General features: G+C 38.3%; 3 protein-coding genes across 9 annotated transcripts; 1 reads left to right on the forward strand and 2 right to left on the reverse strand.

Annotated features, from left to right (window-relative positions):
* Nucleotides 214-5520, reverse strand: LOC109711323 (LON peptidase N-terminal domain and RING finger protein 1). 3 transcript variants are annotated; one of them, XM_020234323.1, is made up of 18 exons: nucleotides 5324-5519; nucleotides 5111-5212; nucleotides 4764-4846; nucleotides 4484-4568; nucleotides 4299-4385; nucleotides 3575-3636; nucleotides 3280-3425; nucleotides 3096-3156; nucleotides 2799-2976; nucleotides 2306-2344; nucleotides 2171-2232; nucleotides 2056-2092; nucleotides 1798-1847; nucleotides 1596-1665; nucleotides 1253-1328; nucleotides 926-1005; nucleotides 782-850; nucleotides 214-509 (listed from the first exon to the last, which is right to left on the reverse strand). In XM_020234323.1, exons 1-18 carry the CDS (start codon nucleotides 5411-5413, stop codon nucleotides 450-452), a joined length of 1437 nt encoding a protein of 478 aa, XP_020089912.1. In that variant the 5' UTR covers nucleotides 5414-5519; the 3' UTR covers nucleotides 214-449. The 3 variants fall into 3 exon arrangements, with proteins under 3 accessions (XP_020089912.1, XP_020089893.1, XP_020089903.1); XM_020234304.1 differs by having other exon boundaries at nucleotides 3232-3425; nucleotides 5324-5518; XM_020234314.1 differs by having other exon boundaries at nucleotides 480-610; nucleotides 3232-3425; nucleotides 5324-5520.
* On the forward strand, nucleotides 6228-9166 carry LOC109711336 (zinc finger and BTB domain-containing protein 4-like). 2 transcript variants are annotated; one of them, XM_020234341.1, is made up of 3 exons: nucleotides 6228-7051; nucleotides 8363-8437; nucleotides 8854-9166. In XM_020234341.1, the coding sequence occupies exons 1-2, from the start codon at nucleotides 6314-6316 to the stop codon at nucleotides 8423-8425; spliced, it is 801 nt and encodes a 266-aa protein (XP_020089930.1). In that variant the 5' UTR covers nucleotides 6228-6313; the 3' UTR covers nucleotides 8426-8437; nucleotides 8854-9166. The 2 variants fall into 2 exon arrangements, with proteins under 2 accessions (XP_020089930.1, XP_020089923.1); XM_020234334.1 differs by lacking the exon at nucleotides 8363-8437.
* LOC109711350 (vesicle transport protein GOT1-like) lies at nucleotides 10224-13345 on the reverse strand. 4 transcript variants are annotated; one of them, XM_020234373.1, is made up of 7 exons: nucleotides 13250-13345; nucleotides 12450-12534; nucleotides 11565-11656; nucleotides 11379-11459; nucleotides 11198-11295; nucleotides 10615-10696; nucleotides 10224-10477 (listed from the first exon to the last, which is right to left on the reverse strand). In XM_020234373.1, exons 2-7 carry the CDS (start codon nucleotides 12478-12480, stop codon nucleotides 10439-10441), a joined length of 423 nt encoding a protein of 140 aa, XP_020089962.1. In that variant the 5' UTR covers nucleotides 12481-12534; nucleotides 13250-13345; the 3' UTR covers nucleotides 10224-10438. The 4 variants fall into 4 exon arrangements, with proteins under 4 accessions (XP_020089962.1, XP_020089944.1, XP_020089941.1 ...); XM_020234355.1 differs by having other exon boundaries at nucleotides 13132-13309; XM_020234352.1 differs by having other exon boundaries at nucleotides 12450-12553; nucleotides 13132-13309.

The following is a 14439-nucleotide window of genomic DNA, read 5'->3' on the forward strand; positions in this document are numbered from 1 at the left end:
AAGGAGATAAACCAAAGCACTAAAGTAAAAAATTATACATAGATTAATGACTAAAGAACATACATGATGTGGAATATACCAAGCTTTGTGAGGAAGAGAATTTGGATGCAAGTATAACACACAAACAGAAGATATCTGCTAGTATAGAGATGAAAGGGTTGGTGCTACCCCAATGCAACATGCAAATAGCAACAGGGAACAGCTCAGCAAGTATTTATTCAAAAAAAATATTAACATAAAAAAAGATATGATCATAATTGAATCACCAAGTTTTCTTTTCCAATCATGTTATAAGTAAGCACATTCACAAATGATTTCGTATTGGTGTAAATGTATCAAATAATATAGTTACCACCGCCATTTCATGCTCCTGAAATAACAAAATTTGATTGAAGTATATCCCTGTAACGTAAGCTCCTGAAAAGAAAACTAGATGGCATGCATCCTTGTTATTGCACTCGACAACCTTGCTCTTCGGCCCTGAGCAAAATGAGACCGCGACGCATCCTCTGGAAATCAAGAAAGAGGGCAAAGCTATCACAAGGAGACATCCTGATCTTCTGGACTTCAACAAATTATTTTAAATTATTATACTCCAAACAGCTCTTTGCTGCACTAGAAGCAAAAGAGAGATTATGATTTTTGGGGACTAAAAGTCCATTTCAGCTCCCTACCATAGCAAAAGTTCTAGAACTTCTGTTTAACAAATACCTAACTACTTTTCTGAGCAGTTAAATTTTTCTACTAGTCAAGTCAAACAGGCACTTATTTTAAGGTGTACCTCGCGAGTATCTCTCAAACGCAATAGTTCCAACCTCTCGGACGGCCTCAAGTTTAACAAGTTGAGAAGCTGCTCAAGTTTGTAGGATGGTGAGATAGATTAATATCATATAGCCAATGAAAAGCAGTGCAACAAGGTATATACCCAGAAACTAAATTTCTCAGGATCCTGTGGTCCAGGCATGCCTTCAGCTTCGATAAGTTCCGAGTGCCTAGCTCTCCTACCTGTATGCAATTTGCAGTTTAATATATCAAGAAGCTAATCCTTAAAAGGTAATTTTATTGGTCCAAACCCAATAAAGAATTCAAGAATGAATTTTAAAATTTGTTACGGTGAACCCGAAAACAAGTTTAGAAGTAGGATTGATATTGAATTTTTTGAGCTCGCAGAATTCACAGGTGGTTTGCAATTTTCATCTTCCTTTGATTTATACTCAGGTAATAAGACCAAAAATATCAATGACACTTTTACCAATTCTGGTAGCTTCTTTTGCACGCCTGATCCACATCCTGGCCATTTCTGCTGCACCATTAGCCATCTGTATTAACTGCCAGTTCAATCAGAAAAGCTAATCAACCCTATGAACAAACGTTGCAGGAAACAAACCACACCCAAAAAATGCTTTTCGTGCAAAACAATGGCAATCCCCCACCAGATAATTTGGACAAGGAAATATGACTGTGGTTTGTAATCCTACCGATCACAAAATCCTACCGATTACAAACACAGTATTATATCATAGCCCATTTTACTTCAGTAAATTACGGAGTAGCTGTTTAATGCCATCGATAGCCAAAGAGAATAGCAGGCTTACATCTTCTCTATCCACTGACCCTTCAGGTGGTTTTATATCCTGAACCCATTCCACTTCAGCAACTCGATAACTGCATAAATGGAGCACAAATGCACATAAATGTATGGAAGCCAAATGCACTGTGGCCTATAGTGTAAACCAATCCATCAACTTGTCACAGAAAAATGTCGTATAGTATGGCCAAAAAAAACAAAAAGCTCACCCATCTTGGTCCCATGATCGTAAAATATGAAACCGCCGACGACCTTCTACCTATATAAAACAAGATACTATTGTCTTCTTGATGACAAAATAATAAATCACAACCTATATGCAATTGCATTGTATTGTATGAAGATAAAAGTACCTTAGGCAATTGTTCTACACAACAACAAAATCACTAACAAATCAAACGAGATCAACAATAAAGACAAGGAGACGATAGGTAAAATATGGTTCCAGAAAAGAAACTTGACATTACCTCTAGAAAAAATCGTCCATCAGGAAGTGGCTCACACCTGCATATATTCATGAAAGGATATAAAGAAGAGCTTGCATAAAATTAAAAAATAAAAATAAAAAGGGACCACACTCACTCAAGAATTTCCACTTCACATGCAAAATCAGCAACAGTACCTGTTGCAGGATCAATAGCCACCTGTAAAATAAAACAAAAATTTTGATGAGTGCCTAGCCGAGCCTCTATAAATAGAAGACCATTAATAATGTACCATTCCCATGCGATGATTCCCTTCCATAACCCTCCTCACCTGATTGAAATGGGAAAAGGAAAATGATCAGTAGAGATATTACAGCACTGAAAAAATTGCATAATGGAAAACATATATTATTCCATTTAGATTCATCTCACTAAGTTGTAATCTATTAAAAAGAAGAACAAACAGCCCTAAAGGTAATGGGCAAGTATACTGGCTGATTACTTTATTACCATTAATACAACTATCTACCTAAGAAGGTTTCTTGATGGTTGAAAACTTTGTAAATTGAGCCAATTATCAGGCTAGCAGACGTAATGCTATGTCAACATTCAAAGTTCACTCAATAATCTTTAAGATTTACATCAAGTAGAAAAAGAAACTAGCATGCAACATACAGTCTAATTATCTTTCCATCTGTGGACGGGATATTTTTAATCTTTAATATGATGAGGAACTATACATGCATGGATATCAGTTTATGCAAAACAATTTGGGATCCTCATACCATTAATCTGTAGCGAGGCTCGAATATATTAAGTGACAACTTTTGACAGGGAAGGACGACATCCATGACGAATAAAGGCATTAAATCAACCCCTAAGTATGTCATATTTTCATGCTCCGACTTCCGCTCAGCATATTCTTCTGGAAAATTCTTCTGAATAATGTTGTTCAATGTCACACTGAAGCATGTCAAACATAATACTGTTATTAGAAGCGCCAGAAGAATATAGTGCATAATGGATCTTCAACAGTGTACAGAAACATATTTTACAAAGGCATAGCCCATCTTAATTCTCACCTGATAGGATGCGTTCTAGGACTAATGAACAAAACTGTTCGGCACATAGGACACTTGTTACCTGTCATTGGATCCACATATCAGATAAACTGAAGTCAATAAGGAATCAAATTAAAATATACATTAATTTGCTCACTATGATCCATGGACTGATGCAAACAAGACCGACAAAAAGAATGCCCACATGGAGTAGTAACTGGTTCGTACAATAGCTTCAGACATAGTGTACATTCGAAATCATCAGTGCGTTCTACCTTCCGACGCTTGACTCTTTCAGCTGAAACAGTAGTAATCCTTTCCAAATTCTGGAGACAGTTTTGCAGGAGAGGGCTATATCATGAAGGCAATGTAGTAATAGGAAGTCATGGAGCAGCTTTATAAATAGCGTTCATATATACATGTAAGGAATGTGAAAGCTGTACAGCTCACGGCAAAAGGATGGGCAACACGTCAGCAGATTCACAGACTGAAAATAGTACCTAAAAGGGTCAACCTGAAGGCCAGTAAGAAGGGCCTCCTTTGCCTCTTCATATCGCTCGAGCTGCAAAGGAAGAGGATTTTGTAGTAACAAAACTGAATTAAAGAAAAATAAGCCAACTGGGAATAAATAGAGGGATATCATCTAAATTTTGTAATTCTAGATGTAAACTCCAGAGATATCATCTACAGCCAGGTTAGACCTTCAGCCTTTTATCTAGTTCACCCTCTGCAATAATTGCAGCAAAGAAATTGAAGTCTTCTGTAAAGTTTGAGAAACAGGAGATTCCGAATTAAAGAACAATATGCCTAAACCTCATCTTAACTTGTCTTATGCACTTACTGCACTGTCGTATAATGAGCTTTTTTTCTCTGAACATGATAAACCAGCAGGAGATTGTCAGCTATGCTCAAACAGCTGTAGAAGAAAGGCATACAATACAGCACACAAGAGAGATACCAACAAGCAGTATTCAACAAAATCTAGTTGTTAGTTATGCTCAAACAGCTGTACAACAAGGGCATACAGTACCACAAGCAGTATACAACAAAAGCTAGATATTGGAAAATTGTACTTAATCTGGGGGGGGCGGTGGCGGGAATGAAAAAAGAGAGCCTAGTGTTTCATGATGGAACAAGGTTCATCGAGGTCATGCTAATGCCAATTTCTTGTCATAAAAGACTTACAACCATATTAATAAGAACATAGATAACTGCAACACTTACCAGAATAAGAGCATTGGCTTTCAGAAAATATGATTTGGGTGAATCACTACGAACATTTGTGACCTTCTCAGCATCCTTGAGTGCTAACTGAAAAGGCGTATAGAGGGTTAACTATACATTTCAAGAATCATGCTGACTACTTCAGTTTGATCTCTAGTATTTACAGAGGAAACAGGAAATCATACCTCAGCATGTGTTGTAGGATCTAACCCGTTCAACGCTTGATGCTCGGACTCAGTTGCAGATCGCTCTCTCAGAAATTGATTAATTCTGTCATAGTACTAGTTGCATAAACAAACAAATTTGGCATAATAACATATCCTTCTACTAGATATACACGAGCAGGTTGATAAAATGAACAAATCAGGAAAGGACATGCATGATGCGATTATCCAAAAAGAGATAAAAGCAATATTATGCAAACAAGCATTCTCAGTACAGTGGAAGTGTAATCACGAAACTCACCTGCAAAAGGTCATACTTCGATTGCTTAGAATGATAGGATCACCTGGTTTGAGAAGTTGTGCTTTGGAGTAGAAAGATATCGCCTGCGTGAAAAAAAAACATAGTCAAATTGGTGTTGGACCTCGAAATGTTCACGTTTCACTAAACAATCTCTTCTACTTGATTCAAATATCATTTGCATCAACAATCAAACATGCACAGAGTGTTTCTACGAGTACTTCCTCCAAGACTTTATCTTTACTGCTCAAATCACTAAATTTAACTCACCCCAACACAAATTTAGAACTTCTAACTCGCACAAGCATGTAAAATGGAGAGAGAGAGAGAGAGAGAGAGAGAGAGATTACCTCCTCGAACCGCTTCCCCCGAAAGGCACGATTCCCACTCCGCACGAGATCGAACACCTTGGAGTACTTCTCCGCCGAGAACCCCATCTCCGCCTCCTCCACCTGCACCACACCAACCACCAAATCCCCAAATCACAAAAACTCCACACTCTAAAATCCCCCCATGATCAAATCAATTCAGAATCGGGAAAAATAGTCGGGGGGGCGACGCACCGGAGGGGGGAACTCCTCGACGTCGTTGGGATCGTCTCCGACGGGCGGGCGCAAGCGCGAGGAGGACGACGACGACGACTCCGCCGCCATTGACGAGCTACGCGCAGAGGAGGAGGAGGAGGAGGAGGAGGAGGAGGTGATGGTGAGGCCACGTAGGAACAGGAGAAGGAGAGGGAGAGAGAGAAGGAGAGGAAGAGGAAGAGGAAGAGGGAGGGTGTGGAGAGGGGCATCGCGTGTTCTCGCTCGCGTCCTCCATTAATACGCGGCTCAGAGGAGGGAGACGTGGTCGACTCTCGATCCCCCTCGGCTCCTTCTTCCTCACTAAATTAACTGATAATTATAACTTTTATATAATTTTAGTCCCTAAAATTTAATACTTATTTTAAAAATTTTATATTTAATTATTCGTAGCTCTTTTTTTTTTTTTATTTTCTTTAAGTAAATGACAATTACACTGTATAGTAATACTATACAATATTTTACAAATTATAGAACTGTACATACGAAAGTTCTTATAATAAAATAGAAATAAAAGTTATAAAATATAATTAACCAACTAAAAATACAAAAATAATTAGATTCGAATTTAAAAACTCGATTACAAATCATTAAATCCGTTAGTTACGGTTGGTAGCTTTATTTATTAAGGTCTTATTAGGCGGCAGTTTAATGGGGTCTACAGCTGACGTGGTAGACCTAGTCCACGCAGAATTTCTCCTATCCAAATCTCTTATTAATTAACCAATAATCATGTGCGAGAAGCACGAAAATTGTACTAAATTAAGATTCGCGCGTAATATAATAATCAGTTGTAAAATATGTAACGACTCTTTTAACTTTCACGATCCGAGCGGTTATTATCTCGAAACTCAAGTGTCATTTTAATCCCAAAAAAAAAAAAAAAAAAAAAAATACAAACAAACACAAACAGAGGATGTGGATGAGACGAGATATGAAACGATTAAGCGAAATCGATTTAATCACCGAGAAATGGGGGAAAAAATATCTTCGAACCCGATCCCTCCTCCTCAACCCTCTCTCCACCCGCTCGTATTACTCGCCCCCGACTCCATAAACCCTCACCTCCTCAACAAGCGCCGAACCCTGACCCTCCTCCGCGCGATGGAAGGATACGGAGGAGGCGGCGCCGCCTCGAGGTCGGCGGCAGCACCCGGCGATGGGTGGGAGGCGGCGGCGGCGGCGGCGGCGGAGGAGGAGGAGGAGGAGGAGGAGGAGCGCTTCAGGGGTTGGGAGATGGTGGCGGATGGAATCGGCGGCGGCATCGGCGGAGGAGGAAGCTTCGACGATTGCGCCATCTTCCCCCCTAGCCTCCATGAGGGTCTCCACCTCCGCGCCGAGAGTAACCAAGCCCTAGTTCCTCTTCTTCACCAGGAGCCTTCGCATTCGGGGAGAGTAGAGGAAGAGGAACTGGAGGAGGAGGAGGAGGAGGAGGAGGAGGAGAGGGAGGAAGAGGAGGAGGAGGAGAGGGGGCCTCTGGTGCGGAGGGGTTTTTCGGATTCGGCGAGGCAGATTTGGGACTCGGGGATTGAGGTGATCCAATCCAAAATTTCTCTTTGCGGTGGTGTCGTTGGCGGTGTGTGCGCGACGGGGGCGGGGGTTTGGTCGGTAGCCGCGATGTCCGTGTTCGCTGGGGTTTTGATGTATATGAGACGCAGGGACCGGCGGGAGAGGGATCTCCTCCTCCTACTAGTTCAGGAGAAGGATAAGGTATGGTTAGCTAGGTTCCTTCTTAATGTTATCATCTTTTCTTTCGGTATCTGTTCTCTAGTAATTGTTGAATGCTTCTTGCTTCCACTACTCTTGCTTGATGTTACAACAAAATTAGTGTTTTTGTTGAAAATGTTAACTGTCAGAGAATAGTGTTTTAGTACTCACTAGTATTCAATACTTAATGACCTCCCCGCCGCATCACGTATCCACAAGACCAACACTTTGATTTGAAACAAATGCGAGGAAATTAAATGAGCTTAGGAATTTGGGAAAGATTCAAACTCAGTGTCTCCTGCTCTAGCATTCGTAATGTGACCTAAGAAATTAATCTTTTAGGTAAGAGTCATGTTAAAAGATAGATTTTGAGATAGATAGATATCAAGGCTCTTCACTACGGCTGTGATGGGAGGGACAGACTCCTTGTTTACTAGAAAATGACTTTTTCTCTACATTTCACAGTGCCCTTAGTAAATCTGATGTGAGTAATAGGCATTTCATCGTGCCTTAAGTAAATCTGATGTAAGTAATAGACATTTCAACACTTTGTTTGGAAGTGATATCGAGTCATTTACTAAACACAAATAGGGTATATCCCTGTTTACTCAAAAAAAAAAAAGATATCGAGTCATTTATGTCATGAACCCTTTAGGCATGGAATAGTCCATCAAGGTGTCATCATGGATATGGTTGTGCGTATTTTGTTATTTTAACTTCTAAGTCTGTATTCTGAAGGTGCTTAGAAATGTAGTTACTCTCATCCACCAAAAAAGTGGTAGCTGTTGGAATGCTGATTAATTTAGTTGTCTTACGAAATCCGATTCGAAGATCTCTTGTAGCTGTTAACTTTTGTAAATGGTGCTGGAGCTGTTACTCTCATTGGCAATCGGTGCCAGCTTATTGTACTAGTAATATATTGAATATCGATGCATATCATAATAGGACTACAAAAGGCTTCTATCCCCTTATAATAGATGTATTAGTTCTTATACCTCTTGTGTAGTCATGTCTCCAATAGGGATGAAAAAGAAACTGCTCTGGTCTCTTATCACACTAGAAAATCGTTCGAGAGGGCTTGATTAGATAAAGTTGAATGAACACCCAAGAAATAGGTTTGCAGCTCAAATTTGTTACTTATATTCAAATTGCATGCCTCGGCTAATTATATGCTTTATTAAGCCGGATGTCTTGGGTTAGAAATGTAGGATATCTTGGAAGTTTTAGCAAATTGACTTGTAAGGATTGAGTACTTTTTTGGCAAATACCATCATCTGAAGTTTATATTGTTTTATTTGTTTTATTCTGCCTCAGAAAAGAGTGGTTAATCACCTGGTGCTCTATATCATTCCAAAGATGTCATTGACATCTCTGTGATTCTTCACAGAGGTAAAATCTTTCGTCAGAATTTGGGTTGTCTTCAATGAAACTTATATTTGAAGGAAAAAACGGCAGCAATGATCCAACCATAAACATTTCTATCGTAGAAAGAAAGCTTCAACTGAAAGCAAATTCCCCTAGATGTGTCCGCTTGTCATATATAGACACTTTTTAATTGGCCACTTTTGGAAGTTCTTCCTGTATCTGAATTTGCAACACTATTCAGCTGGATTAATGACACGGCGCGTCCTTTCATGATAAGCTAGTCATGACTCGCATCCTTTGTGAGAATTAAAATCTATGGAACTTTTTATTTGACCGATTAAAGGATAAGCCGATAATTGCCCTCCCAACTCATAATATAATTAATTTTGGCGCGTTATGTTTTAAACTGATGTTATTGATTGATCTGTTCCCTTCTGCAGAGGATAACCCAACTACTGCATCAAATTGCACTGATGAATGCCGTTAATCCCGCAATTCATCAAGTTTCAATTCTTCGGAAGTTCTGATCAGTTCTGCGATATTGATGGTGTTTGATGGATCACAGATTAAGCTTTCAAGTATCAATGTAATTATTTTTGTTGATCTAACTTACGGTTATCATATGTTGTTGTAGTAACTGGGTGATACTATAATTGAAACAATGAAGACTAGGATTTAATAGCGAAGATAGTTTATTGCTGATTGGCGAAGTGATTTTTATTTCGTAATTAATTCAGCTAATTATTTACAGAAGTAAATGCTGTTCTGTTGCTCTTATGATTGAGGTTTTGCTAGCTTTCTCAAATAAGCAATTACCATTAATCGGTTTTGAAACCGAGCCTGGCGAAATTAAATTAATGATGAAATTTCCAATGGTATGCTTCGGCTTGCTGTTCTTCTCTTTTAAGTCATTTGGCCGAAAATTCCCTAAATTGTGATTCCTTTTAAGGGTATTTTCAGAATAGCATTAATTTACTATCAGGATTAATGAAATATATATAAGATAAATCAAATAAAATAATTCTACATAAATAATCTGACATTCAAGGATTTAAGTGCCGTGACACAGGATTGTGCCGAAAATTTGCCGGCACGGTACGGCACGGTGCATGTCGAGTTGTGTCGATGCGTACCAGTCAAAAAAATTCTTGTGTGCTGACACATAATAGTATGAAATATTTATTTTCTTTAGCAATAAAATATTCTAATTATTTATTATATTTTTTTTATCATATCTTTTGAACTTTATTGAAAAAATTACTTACCAATTTAAAAAATAAAGAGTTTTGAGTTATACCATCAGCACGAAGTCTGTATCGTGCCAGCATCTTGTTGGCACGGCACGGTATGGTGGATACGATCCGTACCGACGAGCATTTAAAACCTTGCAGACATTACATTACTGTATTGAACCAAATTAAAATCTAGATCTTTTGTTATAAGATAGATCTCATCATTTGGAATAGGAAGATAAAGAGTATTCCAAAGATATTATAACTTAGTTGGTCCAAGTCATTACAAATCATGAAACAAACGGACCTTTTGTATAACATGTAGTGCATTTTTTATGGATCCAATGTGGAGGAATCTTTAAATGAGAGGTTCCGCCGTCCATCTGATCGCGGAATGTATCCAACCCATTGAACTAGCCATCCGATGGATGATTGGGATACATCACACCATCAAATGTTTGCTGGCAAAATCACTCCCTACAGAGGAAAATTCTGCGCACTGAACTATATTTTCCAGCACATGGGGCTACAAAGGATATGCGCGCGATACCCAGGTTTTAAAAGCATGAGACGCAAACTTTATGACAAGCCAATGTGATCTCCTTAGTATCCAGCCAAAAGGTCATCTTACAAAGAATGTTATAATGGTCAAGAGCTAATACTAACTAGCACGCGGCTAGTAAGATAAAGAACAAAGAATACAATGCTTCGCAGAGCAGAAAAAACTTACACAGCTACCTTACAAACAGAGATATTTATGTCCCATTAATTCAGCGGCAATGCGTCTATATGATTACACCGGTACTCTTTTGCCCCTATAGCGATTGAAGAACTGTAGAGGGGGAAAGAGCAAATGATTGATTAACAAATTGTTCCAACAAAAAACTTACCAAAAAACAAGTCTCAACGAAATAAAATATAATACGTGCAATTAGAATTTAGAAGCCATAGGGCAACAAAATGCCGTACCGATGTCACATACGGCTGCTGGAATATCCAGCCAAGAACAGGAATTCTTTGCACGAAAACTGCGAGTGTTGGCCAGAAGCCCCTGAAAGAAGAACCAAAACAGCAGTTTAGCACACCATTCGAAAGCTAACAGACATGATTATGTAAGAGAGAGCAAGGTGTTTCAGGCTCCTCTGTAAAATAGTAAAGATCGTGTTTTGAAACGAAAGCAGCTCTCCAAATAGAATAATGGATTCATTCTCAAAAGAGAAAAAAACAAAGGGAATAACTTCGAAAGACTTTGGCAGATTTTACTTTCACTTTCATATTCCATGGCTTAACTGCAGTTACAGTAAATAGCATACTCGCTAAACCACTATAAATGAAGAAGAGCGAGCAGATTGAGACATTAAGTTCGTATTTATAAGGTTTGTAATGAGATGTGGTGTTGTCACGCGCTCGATTTGAGTAGTATTTCAAGGCAAGCGCTAAGGACAACCAGAGATCGCACTCAGGATGATAAATTCTTACACTCTCCAAAACGAAAAAAGGCGATATAATTCAGGCCAGAAGTGCCATAGGACTATCGTAAAAATTTACTCACCTGAAGAGCACAATGAAGCCATATGACTCCAATATCATGCCCATCACAGCCCATCCAATTAGGACCAGAAAAAAGCCAGCTCCAAATGAGATGGTGCCCTGTTAAATTGGCAAAATACAGGTTGTAATTAGCATCAAAACAAGGTGACTAAAAGATTTGAGTAATTTGCGATGCGGTGGACCTTGTAATTTTTAGGTTTAGTGAAGAATTGCATCGTGGATTTCAGTCCAATGGTCAACGTCAGACCAGACAAGAAGAGAATCTGATTCAATCCAAAAACAAAATCAAACATATATATTAGCTCAACAGTAGGTATGGAAAAAATGAAGGGAAATAAAATGCGCAGAATTAAAGGGCGAAAACGTACGTTTCCCATTGCTAGAAGTCCCTTATCGAAGAAGAAAATGATTCCCAAAAATGAGAAGAATATCCCAAATCCAGTCAAGCCCAGGCCGATCTCTGATCCAAATGAATACTCACAATTTAGTGAAAGTGAACAAGGATATTTTAAGGACAGACATGCAGGCTATTTAGAACATGCAATCCCACAAGGTCACGGCCCAAGTTGTCAAATAAAATAAAAAGTAGACTATTGGTATTGAAATACAACTACACGGTAATATTATTCAGAAACAAAAAGAGATTCATCAAAAGAGAAAAGTTTCGATCACGCATCAAGTCTTATCGCCCTTGAACCCTCCCACCCTACATGCGCACGCGCGAGCACATACACAGAAAAGAAAGAATACTCCAAACTTAGGGAGTTCATCAAGATTATGATATCAGAGAACAACAAGTGACTATATTGTAATAGAGCGTGCTAATTCTTCAATAGCTTGACCTAATAAATTCTATAGGAAACCAAAGTGAGAAGATGAAACAGGACATAGCAATAAAGAAGATCATGTTAAGACAGCAAAATGAATTAGCGAAAGATATGGAAGAGCGACGACCATCGAGCACCCGTCAGTAAGTCGAAATATCATCTCATCAGAAGCATTTAAGTAAAGATAATGCGAACGGCGTGTTAATTATAAGTGAGACAGACTGCAGAATAGTAAATTCAGACAAATTTTCACCCTACAGATGCCTAAACTTGTTTTCAAGATAAAATATAATTGCCCGCTACTGCTAAAAGAACTGAAGCAAATTATTGCATCTATTAGAATGACATGAAAAGTGGCATAATTTACATTATCTAAAACGCTTAACAAGGTATATGCTTAACATGTGTTAGGGTCGAAATTCATACTTTTCAGGTCATTCATCTCAAAGGAAACCATTGTGCCGAGCCTAACACACAATTTGAGAACGCTGGCGAGTTGCGAGCGACCAACCTGCAAGAGAGACTAGGGCCTGTAAGAGTACAAACTCAATGTATAAGCTATCATCAAATTACTTCAAATAAGAATTAGAAGCATTAAAAGGTCGTTCTTTCTCGAATAAAATGAAATCAGAAGCAATTCATCTACGAAACTTCAAAACACTCTAGCGAGTTTGCATGAAGTTGTTAGTAATCTCAACTACAACATAGTTAATCATTCACCATTCAGAGACTTACTAAGTTGCTAGTGTAATTCTTACATTATAAATTGCCAAAATATCTAAAGATTACGAAGGCCTAAGTAGGGCATTTTTCACTAGTTATTTCTACAATTAACACAATTTCCATCTACAGGATTGGAATTTGAAGATGAAAAGAGAGAAACAGTAACAAGCATATGCATGATTCACCTTATTACAAACCCTAAATTTGGAAATACCACGAGAAAGCGAGAGTAAGATCCCAATTAAAAACAACTATGTTACAAATTTCGCTATAGAGTAAGAACACGATGGATCTACACAATAATGACAATAAATTACAAAGAATCATAGGGGAACAACTAGAAAAAAAAAAAAAATTCAAACAAAATCATGGACAAATCACCAACCTTTTAGCGAGATTTGAGGTATCGGAGGAGGGATCGCGATGGATGAACATATGAATTTTGCATTTTTATATTTTAAAGCGTAAATGATATATATTTATGTGAAATTTTGGTTCCTTACCTGGGAAGGTTTCGTGGGAACGAAATTCCGACAAAAACTTGTAATTTTGTTAAATTAGAAAATAAAAAACAGTGTGTTTTTGTACTTCCCCGCGAAGTTCTCTCGAGACCAATGGCGCGGTGACAAGTGGCGTATTCCACGTATTTGATGCATTACTTTTTTTCATTTATTTTTTTTAAAAAAATCGTATTATTGATTTTCTTGTTTTTTTGTAATGAGCTCATGGTCTGGTCATCAGAACCTTCAAATATAAGATTCTCCTTTTTTTTTTTTTTTTTTTTTTTTTTTTTCTTTTTTTTTTTTTTTTTTTTTTTTTTCCAAAGTGGGCTGCGGAGGCGGAGACGGAGGCGGAGGTGGAGGTAGAGGTGGTCCGCCTCGCCTCTGTCCCGTGCTCCCTCGCCTTCGCCTACGCACCTCCCTCCGCCGTCCTCGTTTCTGGCCTTGCCAAGGCCGCGCCGCGACCTTATTTTTTTTTTCTCCGACCCTTTTCCATCGCCTTCCCGGTTCTTTACAACAGTAAAGAGGACAATGTCACATCTTCTTCTTTTTCTTTTTTTCTCTCATTCTTTTTTTTTTTCTCTTCAACCCACCTCCACCGCCTTGGTGCATCTCCATGACGGTAACGACAACAGTGCCGTATTCTTTTCTTCCGTCTCTTCCGGTGCCGGCACCGACGTCGGCGCCGGAGACGGAGAACTCAGAGCGAGTGCGGGTGAGAGCAAAGCCGAGAAAAAAAGATGTAGAAAATAAAAAAATAAAAAGTAAAAAATAAAGCATAAAAAAAATACTTTTTCTATAAATAAAAAGGAAGAATCAGAGAGACAAGAAGAAGATGATGAAGTTGCACTGTTTTAAGGGAACGTTGCACTATTTCAGAAAAATATTACACAATTTTAGAGAAAACTTACACTATTTAAGAAAAACATTATACTTTTTTGAACAAACGTTGTACTTTTTGAACGAAAATTGTATTTTTTGAACGGAATTTGCACTTTTTGAATGAAAATGAAGAGAAAAGAGAAGAAAGAGGAGAAGAGAAGAAACAGTATAATTTTTGCCCAAAGAGTTCAATTTTGTTCAAAGAGTGCAACTTTTGTTGAAAACGTGCAACTTTCGTTAAAAAAAAGTGTAATATTTCTTTTAAATAGTGTAAGTTTACTCTAAAATAGTGCAACGCATTTTCGAAATAG

This window comes from Ananas comosus, linkage group 1 (assembly GCF_001540865.1).
Source record: "Ananas comosus cultivar F153 linkage group 1, ASM154086v1, whole genome shotgun sequence".
NCBI lineage: Eukaryota > Viridiplantae > Streptophyta > Magnoliopsida > Poales > Bromeliaceae > Ananas > Ananas comosus.